Source organism: Hypomesus transpacificus, chromosome 6, assembly GCF_021917145.1.
Source record: "Hypomesus transpacificus isolate Combined female chromosome 6, fHypTra1, whole genome shotgun sequence".
Lineage (NCBI taxonomy): Eukaryota > Metazoa > Chordata > Actinopteri > Osmeriformes > Osmeridae > Hypomesus > Hypomesus transpacificus.
The window spans coordinates 137,041-163,846 of record NC_061065.1 but is presented as its reverse complement, the minus strand read 5'-3'; the positions used below and the strand labels follow the sequence as shown (position 1 = coordinate 163,846).

General features: G+C 42.6%; 3 protein-coding genes across 4 annotated transcripts; 1 reads left to right on the top strand and 2 right to left on the bottom strand.

The window, feature by feature from the left end:
* Positions 1-673: 673 nt before the first annotated feature.
* Positions 674-11,525, top strand: adgrf3b (adhesion G protein-coupled receptor F3b). The gene is made up of 17 exons (XM_047021430.1): positions 674-819; positions 1,920-1,977; positions 2,222-2,234; positions 2,411-2,542; positions 3,029-3,178; positions 3,329-3,396; positions 3,540-3,598; positions 6,449-6,567; positions 6,821-7,054; positions 7,263-7,496; positions 8,093-8,242; positions 8,439-8,626; positions 8,730-8,909; positions 9,127-10,458; positions 10,570-10,611; positions 10,720-10,755; positions 10,839-11,525. The coding sequence occupies exons 2-17, from the start codon at positions 1,927-1,929 to the stop codon at positions 10,902-10,904; spliced, it is 3,054 nt and encodes a 1,017-aa protein (XP_046877386.1). The 5' UTR covers positions 674-819; positions 1,920-1,926; the 3' UTR covers positions 10,905-11,525.
* Positions 11,526-11,682: 157 nt separating this feature from the next.
* Positions 11,683-19,445, bottom strand: mep1a.2 (meprin A, alpha (PABA peptide hydrolase), tandem duplicate 2). The gene is made up of 14 exons (XM_047021432.1): positions 19,325-19,445; positions 19,201-19,225; positions 19,020-19,058; positions 18,813-18,853; positions 18,652-18,727; positions 18,411-18,528; positions 17,881-18,056; positions 17,434-17,655; positions 16,732-16,878; positions 15,874-16,089; positions 15,138-15,584; positions 14,285-14,458; positions 12,383-12,608; positions 11,683-11,863 (listed from the first exon to the last, which is right to left on the bottom strand). Exons 1-14 carry the CDS (start codon positions 19,376-19,378, stop codon positions 11,713-11,715), a joined length of 2,112 nt encoding a protein of 703 aa, XP_046877388.1. The 5' UTR covers positions 19,379-19,445; the 3' UTR covers positions 11,683-11,712.
* Positions 19,446-20,215: 770 nt separating this feature from the next.
* Positions 20,216-26,416, bottom strand: mep1a.1 (meprin A, alpha (PABA peptide hydrolase), tandem duplicate 1). Of its 2 annotated transcripts, none has more exons than XM_047021804.1 (13): positions 26,344-26,416; positions 26,170-26,200; positions 26,013-26,057; positions 25,843-25,889; positions 25,659-25,734; positions 25,448-25,565; positions 24,984-25,159; positions 24,577-24,798; positions 24,050-24,196; positions 23,689-23,904; positions 23,063-23,527; positions 22,778-22,951; positions 20,216-20,626 (listed from the first exon to the last, which is right to left on the bottom strand). In XM_047021804.1, exons 1-13 carry the CDS (start codon positions 26,404-26,406, stop codon positions 20,589-20,591), a joined length of 1,818 nt encoding a protein of 605 aa, XP_046877760.1. In that variant the 5' UTR covers positions 26,407-26,416; the 3' UTR covers positions 20,216-20,588. The 2 variants fall into 2 exon arrangements, with proteins under 2 accessions (XP_046877760.1, XP_046877761.1); XM_047021805.1 differs by having other exon boundaries at positions 25,843-25,883; positions 26,344-26,406.
* Positions 26,417-26,806: the final 390 nt, after the last annotated feature.

Sequence of the window (26,806 nt, the reverse complement as noted above, 5' to 3'; positions counted from 1 at the left end):
TGTAAGGTGATATTACTTAGTCCTTGGTTTGTGGGTACAGAACCGTCAAATGAAAATACCACTTAATTAAAAAATGAGGCTCCATTTCCTTTATGATTCATGTTTGACTGATTCTTTGATTCCTTAAAAGAAAGGAAATGTAAATGGCCTCCAAAACCACCTAACTCTACTGATGCACCGATGTTTGTTTGAATAATAAAAAATATATATAGCATGTAGAGTATGTAGCCGTCCAACCAGTCTGTTGAGAAAGATCATCCAAGTATCTGTAGCATGCTGGTCAGCTTGCAACAATAAACCCAAATTAATAGCAGGTGCACATTTATTTGTAGGGTAGACAGTCACACCTCCTTACGTCTGTGTTTACAGACATGGAGACAGGAGGTTAAAGAGACACTGATATAGAGATGAGGGGTTAATGTTAAGTGGGAGATTATTTGACTGCAGGTCATGGGGTTGAAAGTTCAAACCCCCTTCATGTATGTTGCTTTGGATAAAAGGTCGACAAATACATGTAGAGACTGTCTGGAGAGCTCAGCCATTTCTTGAAACATCACCCTTACCCTCCTGAAGGAGAGAGTGTTGATTTGGTAGACAAATATATTCATGGGAGATAATAGGACGCCTGTGTTGACTGATGCAATCAATGCAAATAACTGTTGGAGGCAGCGTCCCTCCTGCCTGAGGGTTCTCTGCTCCTGTGCTGTTTGGTTCTCTTCCTGACCTGACAGTCTACCAGAGGAACTGGAGGATGTTCCTGGTATATTGATTCTTACAAGCCAGCCACAGTCTCTCTCTAAGTACCGCTTGACCATCAAGGTAAGTATTTCCTCAATAATAAAATATTAATTAATATAATAATACATTTTTGGGATGAGACATTGGTTTATGGACTAATATTGCTTTTGTAACCTTAATAAGTAAACAACATGAATAAAAAATCAGCACTTATATGTACATTTGACTAATTTAGCTATTTTTTTTTATCCAAATGTACAAATACTGTACATAGCAAGTACAGCAGAAGAGCAGAGTTCTACAGTATTTTTCTGGTGTTTACTACATTTACATTACATTTAGTCATTTAGCAGACGCTCTTATCCAGAGCGACTTACAGTAAGTACAGGGATATTCCCCCCCCTACTTGCAAGTAGCCACATCTCAGCTACTAGGCATGGTCAACAACAAAAATAATACTATGGTGCAACATTAACATCTCAATCGATAATAATATAACGGTGTAAACTATCTGAGGGGGGATATCCCTAACCCTCACCCTTTTGTTCTTCTTGGAACTGGACCTATTTGTTGAGTGATTTTCCCCCCTGTAATAGTTAATTAAAGGTTACCTTAGTTTAGACTCGGTACACACTGAATTGTAAACATTATAATGCTCACTATTAGTCATGTGTGTTATATTATGATGTTGTTGGTCAGTTAAGTACATGTTATTTCCAGGTGTTGTGTTTATCATTGAGCTCCATGCAAAATAGTGATGCAAAATAAAATTTGACTATGACCCTTGTGCCCTTCCGAAGCAAAGAGCTCAAAAGAGATGAGACACATGAACATTTTAAATAAAAGTTTGACATTATTATTATTAAAATCTCGATTGCAAAAGGTAACAAATCCAAATCAAAGCTAAATATTGTCCATTTCATTCTTTATATTTCTGACAAATCAGTCATTTTCATGGATTCACACTGTAATATCACCTCATGATATAATTACTTAATTTGACCCTTCCTCTTTTTGTATTGTATTTTACCTTATGAATGTCTAGGCAACTTCAACATCAGTTGTTTTGTATTCTGTATGTTTACATGTATGTTGTATGTTCTATGTATATTGTTATTTATTCCTTTGTAAAGCATCCTTGGGTGTTAATACATTTTATTATTATTCAATTTGTTCTGTAGATCGAAGATGTGGCTAACCGGTCTAATAGTGCTGTGTGGCACAGCCCTCACCATTCAGGTAAGCAGCTCTGGGACCTCACACAGCTCTGGGACCTCACACAGCTCTGGGACCTCACACAGCTCTGGGACCTCACACAGCTCTGGGACCTCACACAGCACTGCCTTTCATATGCAGGGACCTAAGCTCAGAAGAGATTTGATATAGAACTGCTGATATTTTCTCCCTGAGATCCCCCACGGTCAATATATGATTATTAAGTTATTGATGCCTTTTCATGAACTCTTTCTTTTCTTGAATTTAGGCGACTGGAGTCGGTGAGTTTTTCTACATTTAAAGTGATTCCTTAAAAGTTAATCACGTGCTGAAGATCAGAAGAGCTGACTGTTGTTGGGACCAGTAAAAGTAACACAATCTTTAAATCTCCCTCGATTTCAACCAACAAACTAAATATGGTTTCTCTGTGTATCCCTGCACCTCACACTGATGGTAGAAACCTACCACGTTGAGTTTGTGATAGAGAGCAACGTCACAATGGACATCTCAACTGTTTTGGGCTCCTTAAACCCCTCCCAGATATCACAACCAGGAAGCTTTTCTGTCACAAAGCTTAACCTAACAGCAGGTGATGTTACATTTTTTTATTTTATTTTAACCATAGTGTGTTTGGTGTGAGAGATTTTACAGTTTTATGGATTGAGGTGTGTAAAGTATAGGATAGTTGTAGTTCAACATTAGTACCACTATATATTCAATTAAGACCAGCTCATACAGACATGAAATACAACTTTTATTATAAATGTTCTTTACAAACTGTGTTGTGTGTTCGTTTAGTTATGACTGGGTTGTGTGAGTGTTTATTTGGTTGGTAGTGTCGATGTTCGTGTTTGGTTGGTAATGTCAGATGGCTGAGCGGTTAGGGAATCGGGCTATTAATCAGAAGGTTGCCGGTTCGATTCCTGGCCTGGCTATTTGATGTTGTGTGCATGGGCAATGCACTTCACCCTACTTGCCTCAGGGGAATGTGCACTGTACTTACTGTAAGTCGCTCTGGATAAGAGCGTCTGCTAAATGACGAAATACCAATCTAAATGTAAATGTGTGTGTGCAGTTTGTGAGATAGTTGGGGATCAGAGTACATGCAACTGTTCCTTTGGATACGTGTGGAGTAACGCAGTGTGCGACAGCCTGCGCTGCTGCAAAGACTCATCTTGCTCTGCAAACATATCTGACTTCAACATCTGCATACCCAAAGTGACAGGTAGCTACTTTTATTGATGTTGTTGCAATCCAACTTCGATCAACTGCATTACTGTTATTGTTGGTGCACCAGAATATCACCAATAATATAATATACAACAGTTTGTATGTTGTATATACATGCCATTGCTAAAAAAAACATCTTGTTAAGTTTGTCTCAGTGGATTGGTCACCGCTATTAACAAGCTGACAGACTCGGGACCGGATCTGGCAAAGAAAGTAGGATACTTTTGTTATACAGATTTTATTTAAAAAATTATCCTTTGACATAATATCTGATGTCAAGTTAATTACTTCTGAATCATGTTAAGTACAAGATAACATATTACATTGTTCAAGTTTTTCTCTTTTTCTCTTTACAGCTTACGGATCACTTCCAAGAACTGAATGGCTTTAAGGGACTGAATGTGACTGGGGAAAGGTAATAAACAATGGGATAACAAAGAATGTGAAATCTATTGATGTTGTCAGCTGTATTTCAGAGACAGTAGCAAATAGTTCACGTGTTCAAAGACCACACCAACAACTGGATACCTTTTTAGTTTGACCTGAAGTAGGAACAAGGATGAATGAATGATTGAAGGTTGGTGAGAGATCCAGGCAGGAGACTATGGATGTTGAGGATGAGTCCTGGGGCTTCAACTGGGCTTCTCAGAGTTGATCTCCAGGTGTCTGAATAGAGCTGATCTCCAGGTGTCTGGATAGAGCTGATCTCCAGGTGTCTGGATAGAGCTGATCTCCAGGTGTCTGGATAATCAAATCAAATCAAATCAAATCAAATTTATTTGTATAGCCCTTTTTACACGCAAGCATGTCACAGAGGGCTTCACATGCGCCCATAGAACTGCCCCTCAACCAACCTAAACCCTCAAGGAAGACAAGGAAAAACTCCCAGAAAAACTCCCACCGGGAGAAAAAATGGAAGAAACCTTGGGAGGAGCAATTCAGAGAGGGATCCCCTCCTCCAGAGACGGTTGGTAAGAGAGAGGAGTAGAACACAAGCTAAACATAGTCATACAGTGTCAATGGGTTTTGAAACACCAAAATCCATTGTTCGGCTTTATAGACGTTGGATGGGACCGGGAAACTCGCTGTTGGCCGTCATGGAGACTGGATTCCGGGTGACGACCTGGTTCAGCGTTGGCAGACCGACGACCAAGCAGGTCCTGACAGCTCAAACCCCCCACACCACAGGGAATGTGTGGGGGGGGGACAGAGAGGAGAGCAGGGATTAGAGAATGCCAGGAGCAGCTAACAGTTACAGTCAAAATAGAATGAGATCCCCACCGGTCAAGTGTGGACTAGTGCAGCAATTTAACAGAGCAAAAAGGGTATTTGATGCAGCCCCACACACCAAAACAACGACAGCCCCCCTCAGTTGGAACATGAAATCTGTTCCAGGGGAAAGAACTCTAAAGTAGGTTATACTTATACGAATAAGGATGAAAACAGCCAGTCCCCCGTTGTCTCCAACTAGTAATAAAAACTATAACAGTAACAATATACAGCAACGGAACTATAATAATAATAATACTAACAATATACAGTAACAGGTTTACTTTATTTGTAACATCTAGCTGGGCAATGTGAACATAAGCTATAATTAAAATTTAAAAGTTACATGTGATACACACATAGGCAAGCACACATCCCAGGTTTACATAGAAAGTACACACATACTTCCCTTTAACAATCATAGAATTGACTAAACAAGAACGTTTTTAATCTAGTTTTAAATGTCGAGACAGTATCAGCTTCCTTAATTGAGATGGGTAATTTGTTCCAAAGAAGAGGTGCTCTATATGAGAACGCCCTACCTCCAGCAGTTTTTTTCTTAACTTTGGGTATTACCAGATAGCCGGCATTTTGAGATCTTAGAGACCTTGCGGGGCAATAGGGTGCAAGGAGACCGGAGAGGTACAGTGGTGCCAATCCATGCAGAGATTTGTAAGTTAGTAGTAGAACTTTGAAATCAGCTCTGGCTTGGATAGGGAGCCAGTGTAAAGAGATAAGAGTCGATGTTATATGATCAAACTTTCTAGTTTTAGTCAATAGTCTAGCAGCAGCATTTTGCACCCGCTGTAAGTTTTTTAGGTAGGTAATTGGGAGGCCAGAGAACAACACATTGCAGTAGTCCAATCGGGACGTAACAAAAGCATGTATTAGTTTTTCAGCATCATCCTTTGAGAGGAATTTTCGTATTTTGGCAATATTACGTAGATGGAAAAATGCTGTTCTGGTGATTTGCTTAATATGGTACTCAAATGAAAGGTCTGGGTCCATTGTGACTCCCAGATTTTTTACCAGCTGGCTTTGAGATACTTTGACGCCGTCTAAGTCTAAGGTTAGATGGGATAAATTATTTCGGTGTTTTTTCGGACCAAAAATTTGAACCTCGGTTTTATCCGAATTAAGAAGAAGGAAATTTGCAGTCATCCAAGTTTTCAACCCGGAAACACAGGTTTCCATAGCATGTGGAAATTCTCCCGGCTTTATAGACATGTATAGCTGAGTATCATCTGCATAGCAGTGATAGAGTTGATCTCCAGGTGTCTGGATAGAGCTGATCTCCAGGTGTCTGGATAGAGTTGATCTCCAGGTGTCTGGATAGAGCTGATCTCCAGGTGTCTGGATAGAGCTGATCTCAAGATGTCTGGATAAAGCTGATCTCCAGGTGTCTGGATAGAGCTGATCTCCAGGTGTCTGGATAAAGCTGATCTCCAGGTGTCTGGATAGCAGAAGGGAAGCTCGAGAGAAGTGGAAGAGATGGGGAGGGGGTGGGATGTGAAGGTAGAGACATGTGAGTGGCTGATATAGAGAGATTGCTTATAGCAGGCTACTGACCAGGGCTGCGTTTCCTGAAAGCGTAGTAAGCCTAAGTCGATCGTAGAATCCATCGTAGGACAAATCTTAGTTTTACGGGCCGTTCTCAAAGACATCGTAGCTAAAGTGTCTCTTGAAAATTCGTAACTCTTGAAAGCGCATAGATTAGCTCACACCTTACGCGCATGTTTGGGGAACGCACGTAAGAAATATCGATGGTTTAGTTTTTTGCTCGATAATTGCTACGATCCATCGCTATCGGGAAACGCAGCCTAGCCTGATATGTTGATAGATGTGTGCCTGATGAGGTGATTAGGTTTGTAGACAAGGTGGCAGATTCGAGTTATGGTGTCCTCTCCAACCTTAGATACTTGAAATACATAATGATCACCCTCCTTCTCTTCACTGTGGCCTGTCTGTCTCTGCCGTCTCCCCTCTGGGTCATCAGGACCACAAGCGCTGACTTTGAAGTGGAACTAAGCGTCCTATTTGAAAATGCTAATCTCAATAGGGTAATCGAAACCCTAGAAAATAAATTGGAGGCCACAATTACAGTTGTCTCGTCAGGTAAAAATCACAACTTCATTATCTATTTCTATATCAAAAGTGAAACTGAATTTTTACATTCATTATTTGTTTTTAGTTTACTCAAGGGCTGCCCAACCCTGCTTCTGAAAAAATACCTTTCCGTTTCCATTTCCTGAAATGGAAACCTTCAGGACTGCTGCTCTCCAGGAAGAGGGTTTGGCAGCCCTGGATTAGTCATTTAAAATGAATTTGCCCTAACCCCCACAATCTCATTGTTTTAATCATCACAAAGGCCTGGTTAGTATCCAGTACCCAAAGGAAATCGTGGATTACAACAGCCACCAGACTCTAAACTGCACGTATGGACGAGCAATAGACAGTGCAGGATGGGACCTGACCTATGGTAATATCAAATCAAATATCAACAATGGGATTGTGTCAGAGGTGACGTTTGAATCTGGAAACTCCTCCAGTCACCCATCCAAAACCAATATCATCATCAGAAAAGTGACAGGAAACTGGGCAGGTGAGCGTCATGATTCCGGCGTTGGAAACCTGATGCTTTGATCCCAGTAGGGGTATTTTATTGTTGAATATTTTATTATACTGTAGCAAACATTAATTATAACTAGCCTTAACACCTCTCCCACCCCCCCACCACACCCCCTCCCACCCCCCACCAGCCACCCCTCCCACCACACCCTCCCACTTCTGACACACTTTGTTCCCCACAGGAAAGTACACTTGCAGCTTCTCCAAAGGTCCAAAGGTGAAACATGTCGCCTCAGCACAGCTTGACGTGGCCCTGCTGCCAGATGTCATCACCATGACCACCAACCCTCTCTCTGTCGACTGCTCTGAAGGGAGTGACAAGACAGTGGAGGTCAACGCCACCATTCAGGCCACAACCGAGCCATACACCGTCAAGGCAACATACAATAACGGAGAGCAAACTGTAACCAATACAAGTAAAACTGAAGCACGCGATTGGGAGTGACATTTCTTCAACGACCAAGTGTTCAACACACAATTCAATATATGTAGCCCTAACTCACACTACAAACCCTTGGCTTAACCAAGCAGTTACATCTAATACATGTGTTAGTTGTTTAGTATTTGTCAGGTAGATCAAGGTTGAAACAACATAATCACAACGCGGAAGTTTGGATATCATGGAGCGAGCGACAATCCGTCACTTTTAGCAACAAAACCCTAAATTAGCTTAAAACTCACTAACCATCCCTCCTTCAAAAAGAAAAATGCAAACCACATTCTTACAACCAACTATGTAGACATTATTCTACTTAGAGGCCAGATGTAGCTAATCTCATCATCCACCATGATGCATTTAGTTAGCAAAGCTCACATCGCTGCCCATTACTTTTACAAAATATGCAATGGGTTCATGGATAAGGGACTTGTCTCATCTTTCATATTTTAATCCTAGGTAGACGCAATGGTGCGAGTAATTGTGAATTTTCCTAAAATCAACTATCTGTATGATGTTGGCTTGATTAATTTATGGTTGTAGAAAGATCCAATTCCATGACTTGTTCTCTTATAGGTAATATGGCGCAGATCAACTACAGCTCCAACATAAACATTAACTGCAAGCCAACATCCCCTAAAAGATGTTGTCAAACTGTAACCTTCACATTTACTAACAGAAATCATAAAAATATGGAAGGAAAGATAAATTTAACAGTCGTTTACGGTATGTGCATTGTTCGTCTCTTCATTTTTTCAGGGTCAAAAGTAACATTTTCCTGATTACAAAAAAGTTGAATGTTTTAGTTTTAAAAAGCAAAAAAAAACAAACAATCATTTTACAATTTTATCTCCTGTAAATACCTTTACTCCTTTTAACCATCTCAAAGTAATATTTGTCTTGAAAAAAATGTGTCTTCCAGTTGGTGATACTACATGTCCTGCTGATCAAAAGTGGCCTAAAACTCCCAGCGGAAGCACGGTGGTCAGTCAGGAGTGTGAACCAGGCAAAGTGGGCTCTATAGAGCGTACATGCTTGGGAAATACATGGTCAGAGATATTGTCCAAATGTATTTCAGAGAATTTAAAGAAAGTTGCCAATGCCGCAAATGTAAGTATTGAGTTTCAGCAGCGTTGAACATGAAAGTACCCTTTTCACTTCATGTGACAATGACTGGAAGACTTCTTGAACCCTCTTTTGTTTGCTCCTTTAGGACTTTGCGCAGGGCCTTGGGGCCACTCAGGCCGTCGCTCTCTCGATCTTCTCTGGTTTGAAGAACTCCTCAACTTCAGGCAGCGAGATGAACGGAGCCGAAACGCAGGAGTCCATCAACGTTCTAAACACCATGGCAGATGCATCAGCTACCATCAGCCTGACAGAGTCTATTCTGCCTGTGAGATGATCTATGACTTTTCAATTATCCACTTTATATCATACATTTTAAACTACATTTCATTCACATAGCAGACGGTTTTAATACAAAGCGACATACAAATAGTGCAAATAAAAGTACTGCTGATACTCTATCATTACCATTCAAGCAACTAAATCAGATAACGGAATTAACAATGTATTGTCATAAATAACACAAAAAATGCATGATCTTATAGGATTTTCTTGGAGCAGCCAGCAATATCCTGAATAACTCATGGGAGTTACCCGACAAGTCTTTGTTACACGACATGTCTTCCAAGTACCTCAATTCCGTGGAGGGATTGGTGAGAAATATCCAAGTGAACAACACGCAGGATCTGAACACCCAGAACTTGGATCTGAAGATCTGGCGTGTGGAACCAAATACAACCATTAACCACACGGTGTTCGATGTAGCGGTCATACTGAATGCATCCGGGACAGTTAAAACCATGGCAATGAAAGAACTGGGGAAAAATTTAGAAATGAAATTTAAAGACACACAACCTCCTAGTATCGTCCTGACGGCGATTCTGGAGAACTCAAGCTCAAGAATCAACATTAAGCTTGGTTTCCCCCCAATCGAGGATAGCACCGAGGACAGTGAGGTGTTCTGCGTTTTCTGGAACACCAGCACTAACGAATGGTCAAGGGAAGGTTGCTGGTTGGAATCCATTGGGAACCAAACCTTTTGTGAGTGTAACCACCTGACTTCCTTCTCCATGCTCATGTCCAAGATCTCAGTGAGCCTGCCGTTCCTGGATGAGATCACCTACGTGGGTCTGGGAGTGTCCATCTGTTCCCTCTTGGTCTTCCTGGTCATCGAGGTGTTTGTGTGGTCCGCTGTGGTCAAGTCAAACCTCTCACACTTCCGCCACACAGCTATGGTGAACATCTCCCTGTGTCTGTTCCTGGCAGACTGCAGCTTCCTGGCCTCCTCCTTCCCTCAGGCCCTGTCGCCCACCTGGTGCCTGGTTCTGACTGTGTGCAAACACTTCTTTTTCACGGCCATGTTCTTCTGGATGCTCTGCCTCAGTCTCATGCTCCTCCACCAGGTCATCTTTGTCTTCAGCCCGCTGAGGAGGCGGGTGTACATGTTTGTCTCCTCCATCCTGGGCTATGTCTGCCCCACCGTCATCGTGGGAGCCACTTACGTGTACTACAGATACACGGACACCAACTATCACGACGACAAGACCAACTATCACGACGACAAGACCTGCTGGCTCATATACAACAGCCTCCTGAAGGGATCCATTCACGCCTTCATCCTTCCTGTGGGAACCATCGTTCTAACAAACATGTTCTCCATGGCGGTGGTTATCCTGACGCTCGTGAAGTCGTCTATCCCTGAGGGAGGGAAAGAGGATGATAAGGAGATGGTGAAGAGCATCATGAAGGCGGTGGTATTCCTCACCCCCGTGTTCGGGGTCACGTGGGCTCTGGGGTTCGCTGTGTTGATGACTCCTTCAAAGGATCCCATGAGTCCTGTCATCCATTACACTTTCACCATTGTCAACTCCTTACAGGTACTTAAACTCACATTGTTTTCTAGCCCTTTCAAATCATTTATGTCCTAGTGTGAATTTATAACGTTTACAGAGAAAACATAATTTACCTTTTTACTCAATCATTTTTAGGGATTCTTCATTTTGCTGACTGGGTGTTTCGCAGAGAAAAGGGTATTTAGTGTGTTCTTTGAGACATTGTAGCATAGCTTTGCATTGTGTGAATTGTTTTTTAATAATCTGCCGCCAGACTAACTTCTACTTCATTTCTCTTCATACTAGGTTCGAGATGAGTTGTGCAAGCTCATAACGTCAGGCGTAAGTTCACTTCTGTTCTGACCCCTTTAAAATCTGTATTACACATTGAGGGAAAATGACATGTTCTCTTTCTGTTTCCCTAGAGGCCAGCCTCAAAGAGCAAAAGTGACAGTATGAAAAACTTGACTACAGCCAACACCAAAGACTGATGTGGACCATGTTACTAATGCAAAATAACATGTCAATATTCATCTCAACTATGTTGTACATACTGCAGACTAAAGTTCATACTGCATCCTCTTCTTTTCTGTTCACGTTAAAACGTTCAAACGCAAACAACAATACTGAGTGATTAACACAGAGAGAGAGATCGATCATTTAGTCATTATTTAACGAAGATGGTTGGAGGCAGTAGGCTCAGATATCATTTGTAATTCTAGTTTACTGAAGTATACATTTAATAACAATTTTAAATCATTTATTGTTGTGTTTTTCAATCGTTAGTAACTTTTCTTGCATTCCGCCTTCATTATTAGACTGTAGTCTATAGACTAGACAAGATAAATCTTATAACCAAGATAAATAAGTCTTCCGAGCCGTAGTTACCAGTTGTTGTGAACACACTAGTTTTATATAAAGATGAATGGATTATGAAACACTTCAAAAGTTATCAATTGTATCAAACTATCAAATATGAATGGATTATGAAACACTATACTGAGTCTGGAGGGTTAGTCCCCTGTGTCCTTCTCAGCGACTGTGGAAGTCTATTCCTTATAGTCCATTACATTGATGATATTTGTATCTCAGAATTAAAGGCTTAAAACAAGTACATGTAGTGATTTGTCAGCTGGTAAGGAAGTTCTAATTTCGATTTTATTTGATTCTCACCAATTTCGCACATAACATTACATGCAAAAAAGTGAAAATGCATTCCAACCAATTTAAGACCTTTGAAGGACCCATGGACACCCTCTTATTCTTTGTCCAGCATGATGGTCCAGGTGAGTGAACAACTCAGTGAGCGCTCCTGATTACAGTCAGGATAGCCAGAGCCAGCAGCAGTGTCCCCAGCGTTCCGCCCACCAGCAGCCCCACGATGGTGCTGTCCACATGCTGCTGCTCACACCGGGCGCCAGCGTAGAAGGAGGCCTGGCCGGAGGCACATCTGGAGTGGAATGAACAACAGCCAATATGTATCACTGGTCCAGAAGTTAATACTTGTATTTAAGGAACTAGATAAGGGACATTGTCTGAAGAAAATAGTGTGATGTTTTCATTTTCTGAAGAAAATGTATGTGTTTGCTGAAAGCAGTTTAGCCTATTTTGATGGCTTGAATAGTGATTAAGGTTTACACAAGTAAAAAAAAAAAATTGTCTGCAATAAAATTTAACATTTAGTAGGGACATATATCTGTCATTGTTTTGCATTGTGTGTCATTTTCTTATTCTTGAAAATATGGTGATTGAAAGAATATACATCACTTAATATAAAAACTGACTAAGACTGCCTGCCATTTTACTTCACTGCCATTCCACCCTGAAATATTCCCACTGCTAATGTAGGTGTTTTACAGAAGGATACTGAAGATGCAAGGAAAGGGAAACACAGATTTGTTTTCAAACTGGTGTCACAATCTAGACTAATTCAGCATTGTGTGAGTGTTACAGAGTGTACTGCATGTACCTGCAGGAAGTTTTCCCTTCATTCACCACACACACTCCACCGTTGAGGCAGTGGTTGGGAAGACATGGGCTGCTAGATCTCACAGCTCTTTGATTGGTCAGTTCAGAACTGGGCGCAGATCTCACAGCTCTATGATTGGTCAGTTCTGAACTCTGCTTCTCTAGAGTGTCATCACTGGGCACCACAGGCTTCACAGGAACCTCCGTCTTTATGAGGTGGGTCAAGTCTAACAACAGACATTTATTTTATTCATAATTGATATGTAATTATTCACGCTGAGGACACGTAGCCATGTGGGAAGTCATGATTATATTTTCACTAGGGCTGTCCCCGACTAAGGTTTTCTTTGGTTGACCAAGACTCGACTAAAACGTCTGAAAATCGACTAATCGAACGTTTTTTTTAAAACGTACAAACATTTTCGCGATCTGACTCAATGGCTGCTGGACATTGGAGATTCAGCCGCTAATAGCCTACTAATAATAAGACTCATATCACCAGTCCTGTTGTAACCAAATGCCGATGGTATTTAGTATCTTTTACAATGTACTACAAATAAAAAATATTGTTTGTTGAAAATCATGCAAATCATCAGAGCGCACTTATCACTGCCTGAATACTTGCAGCAGGTGAACTTACATTTACATTTAGTCATTTAGCAGACGCGCTTATCCACAGCGACTTACAGTACAGGGACATTCCCCCCGAGGCAAGTAGGGCGAAGTGCCTTGCCCAAGGACACAACATCATGTGGCACGGCGGGGAATCGATCCGGCAAACCTTCTGATTACTAGCCCGACTCCCTCATCGCTCAGCCATCTGATGAACTTACGATCCTCCAGGATCACAATGACTCTTATTGAGTGACTTGTTGCTCTTGTAGGTTGGTTACAACGAAGTAAAGTCTTGTACTCACTGTGAAATATTTTACTGTTGATTGTTCTTCTACAGGTACAGTCCTGCACTTTTTGTGGTTCATGTTGTTTTAATTTGTAACTTGTATAACTGCATAACTATTATGGGTCTTCCCTTTTGCCACTTGTTTTTTTTAGTTTGACAATGTAGCCTATGCTTCATGTTTTGGCTGCTTGCAATGTTTGGGACTACCACGTTGTTCTGATCCGTGACATATGCTCTTTTGTAAAGCTCTGTCTTGGAAGTCGATTTGGATAAAATCGTCTGCTAAATGCATAAATGTAAATGTACGTAGAAGTTAAGTGGGGAACGTTGCAACAGAGAAAGATTTTGTTGTCTTGGCCGGAGAAGATAATGTCATTCGATTTGGATGTGATTCTTATAATAGGCATATTCATTTTCCAACCCAGCGCGTTAGCATTAGCGAAGTAGGGCTAGACCAACTTAAGTTTTTCAGGTGGTAGGCTACATCACATTTGACGTTGAATTATGAAGAAAAAAACGTTGTTGGCAGAGTTTGCATTCAACGTTTTTCGAGTCACCCGGTACTTTGTAAATGTACTTTAATGAAATGCTGCCATACCACAGATTTCTTTGACTAATAACAGCGACAAAGTAGGCTATGGCAGAGTTTGTAGTTCTGCAGCCAATTGTGCTCGTGCTGTGTGCAAAATACCAAAACAAAACAAAGCACAGATTAACAATAGGGAAAACAGTGACACCTTTTCTTTTAAATTATATATTTTTAGAGTTGGTTTATTTGTGTTAAATAATATAATCTACAATTTCTGTTGAACATTTCGTTAATTCAGCAATGATGACACAAGCGGGAATCAGATCTCACATTGCCATATGGCAGCTCGACCAAAAAAGTCTTAGTCAACCAAAAGCATATCGACCAGAAAATCGAGTCGACTAAGTGGAGACAGCCCTAATTTTCACACTGAGGACACCTAGCCATGTGGGAAGTCATGATTATATACTCACCAACAAAGTCAGCCAAGATGATGAGGTCCTGGTTCTTTAGGAAGCTTCTTGTATTCAGCTGCTTGTGAGAGATGAAGGTTCCCCAGCCCAGCTCAGGCCCTCTGTAGCACCGGCAGCTCTCATCCCACTCTGATCCCGAGGAGGCTGTGGGCCTGTTCCAACTGGAGCTGGTATCTGGACCCAAAACAGAGTCAGTCATGTATGTTCCAACTGGAGCTGGTATCTGGACCCAAAACAGAGTCAGTCATGTATGTTCCAACTGGAGCTGGTATCTGGACCCAAAACAGAGTCAGTCATGTATGTTCCAACTGGGGCTGGTATCTTGACCCAAAACAGAGTCAGTCATGTATGTTCCAACTGGAGCTGGTATCTTGACCCAAAACAGAGTCAGTCATGTATGTTCCAACTGGGGCTGGTATCTTGACCCAAAACAGAGTCAGTCATGTATGTTCCAACTGGGGCTGGTATCTGGACCCAAAACAGAGTCAGTCATGTATGTTGACACACTTTCTACTGCTCCGGTATTGTAGGGCGTTGTGATGGTGTTTACACTGAGGAGGGTCAGGGTTAGGGCTATTAACATTTCAATTTGATTACGTCAGCAGCCGTTCTGTCCAAATCTAGGGGTCTGTCTACATTTCAGTTAAAATAAATGGTGTATTCTATGGAAGACAAAGAGCTCTACTGAAACATATGTTCCTTTTGTGCTTTTGACCAAATATGCAGGTGGTGGGGGGGTACTTGACCTGCAGTTAAAGGGTTAGGGTTACACTATCATACCCTGCGACTACTTGACCTGCAGTTAAAGGCTCTAAAGTAAAAGACTTCAGATCAATCTGGAGTCTCGACCCACCAGTGGTGAAGCTCCTGGAGGACGACATCCTCAGCTTGACGTCTGGGTCTTGATCCATGATCGTGACGGTCATCTGGCGGCTCGCCACAGGCCACTCCAAGACAGCGTCGTTTTCCCCACTGAAGAGGTGAAAGGTCACGCCCACATAGTCAGGACTGGAGCCATTCCTCCCGTTAGCATAAAGGTCAACACCATAACCATAACCCTCTGCATTGTAGAACCGGGGACTCCGGACACGTCCACCGAACGGCTCACTGGAGAGCAGGTGGGTAAAGTTCTGGATGGTCCAGGCGGCCCTGGGACAGGCGGTCTCTGTCAGGGTTATGTCGTCCAGGAGGATGGCGCCCGAAGAGACGGTGGAACCCCTGGAGCCGTGGAAGAAGTAGCGGAACTTCGTTGTGACCGTCAGGGTCACATGGGCAATGTTCCAGACGCCAACACCGTCTCCTGCAAGGGACAAAGGAGACGCTGGACACGACTGTTGCTGACCGGATGACAGACAGACAGACTGATCACATGTTTTCAGCATTGACAACTATACAGAAAGCTAGTCAAATGTAGAAGGGGAGTTGATGGGAAGTGGAAAAGCTCATTCACGTGTGCAAAATCCCAAATACATCTGGATCAGACAAACATGTGCACCGTTTGCAAACACAGTGCTTGGAAATGATGATGTATGCATTCAACACAGTTCCCTTTGTCTGGCCCCTGGTGTTCATCCCCATCCAGATACTACCTGTGATGGTGTGCAGCTTCCTGATACGTTGGACGTTGCCTGTCCCATCATCAGTTCTGAGCCAGACAGCTAGCTTATCCCCAGCATGTCCTGTCATCCTGTAGAAGAACTGTAGACACTGCTGGCTCCTGCGAGGATACAGGATCCTGGACTCCAGAATGGCACTGTTCCCAACCTCTCCCACCGACGTGTCAAACTTCATGAAATAGCCGACATCTACAGAGAGGGTCAAACAGAAAAAGAAGAGAGATTCTGCACCAACTTCTAGCATTGATACAGAATTGACACATCTTGGAAATTTAACATACCAAGAAAAAGAACCACTGGTGACAAAGGGCTGTTAATATTGTGTATGCTGTTATGATGTATATTATGTGTACATGTATACAGGGGGTCAGAGGGGGTCAGATGGCTGAGCGGTTAGGGAATCGGGCTATTAATCAGAAGGTTGCTGGTTTGATTCCCAGCTCTGACAAATGACATTGTGTTCTTGGGCAAGGCACTTCACCCTGCTTGCCTCGGGAGGAATGTCCCTGTACTTACTTGCTCTGGATAAGTCGCTCTGGATAAAAAATAACCTTAAATGTAAAATGTAAATGTATGTGATGTGTACATGTATAGAGGTGATGTATATGATGTGTACATGTATACAGGTGATGTATATGGATCCATAGCCTCATATTTTTTTAACTCCAATGTCACATTGTGAGTCTCTCTATTTGTCTTTGCATGGTGCTAGTTTGTCCTTATTTCTAGTGCTGCAACCTCTAAATGAACATGACGTGTACAAACCTAAACAATAAGGACACATGCATCCTGTTTCAGGTGTGCTGTATGGAATGTCTCCCAAGGCAGTACCTCTGCACCGTCCAGCCAGCGTGTGGTCTGTCTCCATCCCACTCCTCAGGGTCTGGACCCAGTCTGCGCTGTCCTCATTGTTCTGGATCATTCCACAAATATTGATCTGCTCAAAGGAGCACTGGTCCAGGAGAGTGTGTGTGGAAGCTGCAACACGGAGGCTTGTTGTTCCAATATGCTCATCATTACACTGATCACTGATTCTCAACATCACCATCTAACATTTATCTACAGATCCTAATGTTTAAGTAACCATTTTATGCAATGTATATATTAAGCAGTCATATGCTCTTCCACTGAGTTCTACCCAGTCCTAACCTGGAGCTAATTCCCATATATGTTGTTTCTCCCTTTACTTTCAGACTGGGCTGCGATTCCCCATGACGATGGATTGTAGCAACGATCAAACAAAAAACTAAACCAGCTATATTTATTAAGTGCGTTTCCCAAACATGCTCGTAAGGAGTAGGCTAATCTATGTACTTACAAGAACACATTTTCAAGAGACACTTTAGCCACGATGTCTTTGAGAACGGCCTGTAAAACTTTGATTCGTCGTAGGATGGATTCTACGATCAACTTAGGCTTACAACGCTTTCGGGAAACGTAGCCCTCGCCGTTTTGATCATAATATTATCAACAAATAAAGTATTACAGTCTATTCCCAACCCTAACAACCCAAAGGACTCTGGAGCTACGCACCGCAGTCATACAGTCGGTTCAGCCTGGTCAGGTCCACCGCACTGAAGTCCAGTCTCTGACCGATGATCTCATTGAAAGCTGGGATGGTAGTGGTGATGGTGGGGATGCTTTCATTCTTGTTAAAGGACAGCGGCCTGTAGTGCATGATGGATTCATAGTCATATGGTGTGTTCAGGTCGGTAATGGTGTTATCCTCGTACTTGTTGAAGTTGTGCTCCATTCCTGTTTTGAATAACCAGACACAGACATTTCATCCGACTGACAGATACACAGGACCTTACCTCAAGGACACAAAAAAAAGGTGGGTCAGCATTTCACACACAGGTCCTTCTGTGAGATCAGTAAGATAGCTGCCATAGTCAGTTCATGCATACAGCAAAACTGCCCCTGGTTCAGATTAGTCCGATATCTAACAATACTATCTAACAATATCTAACAAGATCCCACCTTCCTGTATCTGGTCCCACCAGATCTTGACGTAGTCGTCCCGGTCAGAGCGAGACTGCTCATGGTAGAAGCCAAGCGCGTGGAGGAGCTCATGCTCCACGATGGCCTTGGTGTCGCACCGTGCCCCGATGGACAGGTTCTGTCCGGTCCGGAAGTCTCCCACGAACGACCAACACCTGTCAGAAAACAGAGCATGCTAATGTTAGAAGGAGCGTCATTACCTTACATAGAGCATGCTAATGTTCTGGTTTCAAATAGGTTATGAGTCAGTTTGCTGATGAATAAAAATATTCTTGTATGAGTGTAAGATCCAACACTAATGAATTACATAACATTCCTGAAGCCTGGAGACACACTGCTTGAGATCTGTTTGGCCTGGACGGGAACACTGTGCCTGCAGAACTGTTTCTTAATGTATTGTTTCACACCAGAACTTAGATTTTATGTTTCGTCTGCATGTTTCCTAAAATTCAGCAATAGTTGAAGTGCAGTAATATGGTTTACCCTGACGGTGCAGTAATATAGTTTACCCTGACAGCTTGGTGAATGAAATGTAAGTGCTCTCTCCCTCATAGGGCTTAAAGTCCACGCAGGATTTCAGTCTGTAGGCCTCAAATGCCTGATGGATAACGCCTTTAGCATTCAGGTCTGGAAAGTGAGGAAGCAAGATTTAGGCAGTTTTGAAGAACAATATAGTTCTAATAGGAATAGTGTAGTTGAGAAGTGTAGCTTTGAATCCTGTGTGCTTGGTGTGAAAAGGCTGTTACACACCAAGAGAATCGGTAAGGATGTAGGGAATGGGAAACTTCCATCTCATGTTTTCATCCAGGATTGCATTTCTCCTCGACTGCAGAGACAAGAACAGGTCAGGTACTGCCTCACATACAGGTGCTGCTCTGTTACTCACCTGGGAAACAAATGTGTTCACTTACATCTCCAGCAATATCTCCTTCAAAAAGGTCCAAGTTTAATTCTGAAATAAGAGAATCAATACTTTTTAGACAATATTGTACATCTTCAGTTAATTATGAGTGATAATGTATGTGTACTTGCAGCATGCAAAGTATGTATTGTAAACATGTCATTGTGTAAATTAAGTGTAGGTAAAAGATGCATTGTAGACAGAAGAAACAACTTACTAGAGTTGATGTCAGGTATGTCTTCATCTACTTCACCAACTAACATCAGACAGAAGAACGCCGCCAGTGGAAACATACGATATTAGAACAAAATGCTGGATGTTCAAGCACACATAAAGTCAAATGTGAATGTATTCCTGTGACTTGCATGAGCCGAGCCCATTCAGGTATCAAAACTTACCGTGAGCTGGTGGAAAAGCATGCACCTGAAGAAGAAAAAAGATACAATTCACAGTAGCTCAAAAGCTAAGTGAAACATCTTTACAATGAACAAACTTGAATTCCTTTCGTATTCACCATCTCACCTTTAATATCACCACCACTGCTGTGAGAGCAGCGACTCTCCACTGAGCCAGCATGTTGGTTCTGACTAGTTCTACCTACCTCCACTCTACCTGTGTTCACACTGTGATCAGTGCCAAGTTAAGATAATGAAGACGCTTTCTGGAAGGAACTTTGATCTGTTAATCTGTTTGATCAGCAACTTGCCCCTCACACATGGCCTTGTTTCTCAATGTGAGATGGAACTGATTAGTCCATAAACCTGTTTATCTGATTCTGCACATGCCCTTTGTAAACAGTCTGACCTCTTAAGCTCTGTATGGTATCTGCTTTACAATCTTTTTTATATAATATATGACACCGACAGCAACAAAAATTGAAGAATTATGTCAAATGTATTCTTACTAGGGCTGGGCAATATATATAAACATTTGATATCTCGATATTGTCAAAATGTTTCGATATTTGATATATATTTCGATATGTGAAGTAATATTGGACGTCTGTCGCTTTCTTTGGGAAAGTATGCTTGAATTTTCAAAACAATTAATGTCTGTACTCTCTATAATGTCTTTGTATGATTTGTGCTTTGCTGTACCCCCTCTCTTTCTTGTGTGTGTTTGTATACTCAATAATTGATAAAAAGAAACAAGTATGCTTGGATTTGAAATATTTGCTATTCAGGACATTTTAAAAAGTTGTCAAAAATATTGTAATATTATATCTAATATTGGATATATCGCCCAGCCCTTATTCTTAAAATGTTTTATTGTGTATTTTCTTCTGTTATTGTCTGTCACAGTAGTCTAGGGTTGAGGGTTATTGGATTATTAGGGTTCTTTGATTTTCATAGTAAATTCTGTATTTGCAGTTGGGATAATAATAATAATACTGACTAAATTAAACACTCAAGCTCAAAAACATTTTTTTATTTTAAATGGGAAAATATTCAATCAGTCAAAAGCAGGGGCGTAGCCAGAAAAAAAAATATTTTCGGGTAGGCCTAGAAAAATATGGATAGGTACCTTTAATTTTTTTGTAGTTATTTACTCTGCAATGTGCACCCGGTGCATAATTTTTGGGAGATATTTTCGTTTTTGGGTAGGCCTTAGAACAAATTGGGTAAGCCTTTGCCTACCCAGGCCTACCCGTGGCTACGCCCCTGGTTAAAAGAGACCCGGGAAATTCTCCCTCCCAGCAGATCCAGCATGATGCTCCTGCGTTCTGGCCTCCTGCGTGCTGGCCTCCTGCGTGCTGGCCTCCTGCGTTCTGGCTTCACTCCACTGGTCAGACAGGAACCTCCGTCTTGATGAGGGATGTAATATCTGTAGACACATCAGCGTGACTATTAATAACTAGAGAGGGTACAATTTCTGGGGAAATTGTAGGGTGTGCTTGCTTGCATTGGTTGCAGGTGGGTCAGTTTTCTCTTCTAGTGATATGTTCAAGCATTTATAAATGCGATTGTCCAAGGGACCAAAAAATAACGTAACCAGCCGACCAAGGTACGACGTCACGGCAACGTTGTCCACGGGACCAACTGACAACATTCTCTTTATAACGTTGCTACGACGTTGCCACAACGTCATGTTAGCTGGGTAGCCTATTCATATAGCAAAATTCATTAAGAACACGCTTTAAAAAAAGCGAACCCCCTTGAGAACAAGCTACTGTAACAACGTTGTCACTGGCAGTATTTCAGATGGAATTGCGATTCAAATAGTACCGTCTATTAACTGAAAATATGCCCCCCAAAACGTAAATACGTTTGACATTAATTTAGGGGGACATGGCTAATATAAAAGAAGTTTAGTAGAGTGAAGCTAGTTGCTAGCCACACTTCACTGATTGTTTGAAAGCGCCCAAAATTAGAATGTTTCTTTTGACACACTGCCAGAGGGCAAGCCGAGTCTGTGACTCTGAGGCTAACGTCAAAACAAGACACTGTCTCACTCAAATTCCAAGTTTTAAACAAATCACAAAAATATGCTGACGTGTTGGCTGTCTTCACAATCGCCATATCTTTAAAACACTGCTCTCCATTTTGATGTCAAATTGACCCTGGTACGAAATTAAGAAAATACTCATCACATTTACATTTATTCATTTAGCAGACGCTTTTATCCAAAGCGACTTCCAAGAGAGAGCTTTACAAAGTGCATAGGTCACTGATAATAACAACAAGATAGCCCCAAAGCATTGCAGGTAGCCAAAAACAGAAGTACACATTGTGAACAACCAAAAATAAGTGCTACAGGGAAGAAACCATAAGAGCATGAAGTTAAGCAAATTACAATTACACAACATGAATCTCTAAGTGCAAGTGTACCTGTAGGAAAGCAATAAAAATAGGATTAAATATAATACAACAGTTTAAATCAGCTACCACTAACCAACAAGAGCTACAGTCTAAGCACGAGTCATTGTGATCCTTGAGGAAACTAGCGTTGGGTTCAACAAACCATTCCTAAGTACCGTTCTCTCCGTACTCCCGGAACAAGTGCGTCTTGAGCCTTCTCTTGAAGGTGGAGAGACAGTCTGTGTCTCTGATGGAGGTGGGGAGGTGATTCCACCACTGGGGGGCCAGGCAGGAGACGCAGATCATCAGACGCAGATCGACAACACTGTTGTCAACGAGTGACAACACTGTTGTTGCTGCCGCAATCGTCAATGGAGGCTGACGGGGCTCTCACGAGGCAAACAAATCAAAGTTTTTACAGCAACCTACATTAAAATCTCACCACCTGGCTGTCTTCACAATAGTCATATCGTCATAACATTTCCCTCTTTCTGTTTTTTAGTGTAAAATTGAACTATAAAATTACAAATATACTACTGTGACGCTTTCAAGCATGGCTGCCGCCTAAAAGACTAGGCGGTCTCACGGGCGACCCGCACTCGAAGACTTTCACGACCTAAATAAAAAATCTGAGATGGCAGTTCCTCTCGAAATCGCTTTCTCAACAAAGTCCAATTGTTGGAAATTTTGGGGGGTGGCATTCACTCATAATCCAAGCTCCAATTTGCGTGCTAGAACGTCTTTATCATGTTAAATCCATGCGTCGTTGCTAACGTGTGTTGACGTGGTGACGTAGCTAGCACAGAGTACCCTTCGTCGACTAAAGACACTTTTCGCCACAAAAACGTTGTAACCTCCTAAACTGTGCAACGGAACAATACAAGCAACTCAATCTCTACCAAGACCTTTGACACCGACGTTGTGTATATAGTACAAATATTGACTGAGGCTTAGGGGGGCAAAAATAAATCAAAATAATAATAAATAAATATATATGAGAGAGAACAATGGTTTGTGCTCGCCGAAGGCAGGCACACCCCAATTACTCTATAAAACTTGGTTGTTTACACACTGTAGATTATGTATCAATAACATATAATCAGTTGGGATCGTAACTTGCACTGTACTTGGTCAATGCAGACCACTCCACCAGAAGTGACATTCAGGTTTTGCTCACCCTCAAAGTCGACAAAGATGATGAGGTCGTCGTTCTTGAGGTAGCTGCGTCGCTGCAGGTCGAAGTGCTTGATGAAGTTACGCCAGCCCCAGGATTCTCCACGGTAGCAGCCACAGCTGGGGTCAAACGTACCCACCTTGGTGGGGTTGTCCCAGAAAAGGGTTCCCTCGGGGGCTGGGGGCACACACACGATGACACACACGATGACACACACACACACAATGACACCATTAAAGGGTTAGTTCACTGATTATAGAAACAAAAGATCCTTCACGGCCCACGTACTGGTCCTCATGTCTGTGGTCAGGCTACGTGCTGACGACATCCTGAGCAGGACGTCGGGGTCCTGGTCCATGACCACCAGCGTGGCCTGCCTATTGACGGCCGGCCACTGCAGCACACCGTCGTTCTCTCCGCTGGCCAGGTGGAAGTACAGGCCGGCGTAGCGGCCCGTGTAGTCGCTGTAGCCGGAGTCGGGCTTCAAGCGCAGGCCGTACCCGTAGCCCTCGGGGCTGTAGAAGCGAGGGCTGTCCATCGCCATGCTGCTGTTAGCCTCCACCAGGATCCTGGAGAAGTTGTGGATCGTCCACACGGCGTTGGGGCAGTGTGTCTCTGACAGGGTGATGTCGTCGAGGGAGATCCCCCCCGTGGAAGAGGTGGGGTCCCCTCGCACGCCCTGGAATGCGTAGCGGAACTTCTCTCCCACCTCCATGGGAACGTGGGCGATCTTCCAGGTGTGGTCAGAATCCCCTGAGAGGCACAGCAAGAAACACACACTGCAAGACACTTCATTCATACAGCAAGTCCAAAACAAGTGTCTGCTTACACCAGGCTCACACACACATTCACCAGGTGCACACTCACCAGCTCCACACACACACATCCACCAGGCCCACACACATACTCAATACCATTGAAGGTGTGTATCTTCTTCATCTTGCGGACGGTCCCCGTGCCATCGTCCATCCTGACCCAGACCACAAGCCTGTCCTGTGGGCTGCCCGTCATCCTGTAGAAAAGCTGCAGACACTGCTGCTGCCTGTGGGGGAACAGGATCCTGGACTCCAGCAGAGCTGACTCCTGAGCGCCGCCCCTCTGGCTGCTGAAGTGCATGAAATAGCCAGCATCTAAAATGTAGCACCCAGAGACAGGCTGCTCAGCTAACATGGATGATATTGAAGACGTGTGAACAGACCTTAACCCTAAATGTTCTTTCATAATTGATCATGTTAGCAGTAAGAGCAGCAGCCAGGTCTGAAGGTGACCTCTGACCTCTGCAGCGTCCCAGCAGGGTGTGGTCCTCTGAGCCCGCAGCGCCCAGCAGGTGTTCCCAGTCAGCCTCATCCGTCTGACTCTGGATCATCCCACAGATATTGATGTTCTCAAACGCACACTGGTCCAGCATAGTGAGAGGGCCAGCTAGTGGGGGGGAGGGGGAGAGAGGGCAAGGGGGGGAGGGAGAGAAAGGGCAAGAGGGGGAGGTAGAGAGAGGGCAAGAGGGGGAGGTAGAGAGAGGCAGAGAGAGGGAAAAAAAGATAAATACTTTATTTACGTAGGGGAAATTGCAGCGTTACAGCAGCATATCACAAACAGTTCTACACAAATTACTTGTAAAAGACAAGCTTAGTTTAAAAACATGACCAGGTACTGTTAATCATACTGTATTAGTTCTGTAATCATACCACGTTGCAGTATTGGAATACTGTACTGCAAGTACATTATAACACAAATTACATAATGTAATTTTATGCTGGTCCCTAAAAGTCTCTCAAACAAATATAGTGTTTCTCTGTTCTCACAGCAGTTGTACATCCTGTTGAGTCTGAGGGTGTCCAGTGTGCTGAGATCCAGGTACTGTCCGATGATGTTGTTGAAGGCGGGGATGTTGGTGGTGATGGTGGGCACGCTGTCATTCTTGTTGAAGGAGTACGGGCGGTAGTGCATCACCGACTCATAATCATACGGGGTGTTCTGGTCGGTGATGAAGTCGTCGTTGTATTTATTGAAATTATGTTCCAGCCCTGTCAAAACACAGTAAAACATAAACATTTGTAGGTCCAAAACATCTAATCTCATTTGATTAAAATAGTTTATCTGTTGAATTTGTTCAATAGTTAACCTATGGCAAACAGTTTACATGCTCATCCAATCACATATCAAAACCAGTCTCAGGTGAGTGCTGAAGGCTGTTAGCCCGCGGTCTGACCTGGAGTGACCTGGTCTAGCCAGATCTTGACGTAGTCGTCCCGGTCGGCGCGAGACTGCTCGTGGTAGAAGCCCAGCGCGTGGAGGAGCTCGTGCTCGATCACAGCCTTGTGGTCACAGCCGGTTCCCAGAGACAGGACCTGGCCAGCCTGCTGGTCGCCCACGCTGGAGAAACACCTGCAGAGAGAGACATGATCATCACAATGTATTTCATTATAAAAAAACAGCATGCAGGAGGGAGTTTGAACCTGTGAACTCTTGGTATGCAGTCAAATGCTCTGCCCCTGAGCTACACCCATCCCAATTTAGATGGATTGTAACATCCATCGACTTAATATTAGGTTATGAGAAGAGTCAAGGCTGTAATACAGGGCTTTCTTACTGTAATACAGTGCTGTCAAGTGGTTTGCTCCTGCTTGCAATTTGATTAAAAAAAAAACATATTTTAAAAGTTTTGTGTCTTACCCTCCCCGCTTCTCAAACTTGATGTAGGTCTTCTCTCCAGCGTAGGGCTTGAAGTCTACGCAGGACTTCAGGCGATACATCTCAAAAGCCTGGTGGACACAGCCTTTAGCGTTCAGATCTGGGGAGGGAGAGGGCATGTTTCAAACCCTGCTACTGTGGTGTTTCCCCAAAATAGAGCAAACACAGGGGCTCTTTATGGCAACACACTCACCCAAGTCATCAGACAGAATGTAGGGAATGGGAAATTTCCATCTGTACTTTGTGTCAATCAGAGCATTGCGTCCTTTCTGTTAAGGATGAACGGCATAAAAAAAGTTGTAGAAGTTCACAGTATAAATTCTGATTGAGAAGCTCTGATTAAAAACGGAACATTCACTCAATGTTATAAAACTCACTGGAACAAGGATGTCCCCTTCAATCAGGTCAGAGTCCCCCTCTGCATCTTGAAGCAGGGAAAAAGCTTTTAGTTTGCAGGAAATATATTAGACAAAGTACAAACGTGACATTGAATATTGCAAGTATAAGTTTTAAATGCACAAAAGCGTATTTGATTGTTTCAACTCACCCAAATTAAGCAGTGGATTTTCATCCTCACCATTTTCATAAACGTCTACATTGAAATAGAATAACATCATTGCTCAAATGAAGGACATTGCAGACACTTGTATTTAACAAGTGGTAAGATATAGTATGCTGATGTTGTATATATATGTTTAACCTACCATGCACCAGAGACTGTGGTGAGAGAGGTATCTGCACACAAATATACTTTCAGGATTTAGGACATCTCAACAATTCACACATAGCATAGTCATTATTCAATAAATACCATATGAAACAGCACACACATATACAATAACCCTCCTGATCATAAGACATGTATCCACCACACTTACATAGTACGAGCTGACCAGAGAGGCCAGTACCAACACGATCACCTGTTTCTGCAGCATGGACATATTTCAGAATGGTTCAGAACAGTTTTCTATCTCAGTTTAAACTATGCCATATGGAAACTAGCAACCTTTAGTCTCAGTAATAAAGTTTATGTCTGCTTTGTGGTAAACAGTAACTGAACAGGGCCTTGACAGGTAGGCTCTTGGCAGGTGTGCTTATGACTAGGCAGAGTGCGCATGCTGTTTGGGTGTTATCCTTAGTGTTAGGATGCAGAAATTTACCTATTTTACTATTAACGCAATTTAAAATGTCTCGGTTTTGTAACCGTAAAAGGCTCAGCTACACCAAATGTTTCTGTTCTCACTCAAAAAAGGAGAAATAATGAAGTTTTCTCCTGTTGCTGTCTTGAGCTGATAGTAAGTAACTACTTTCATATGGTATTGGATAAGGTACATAAATTAT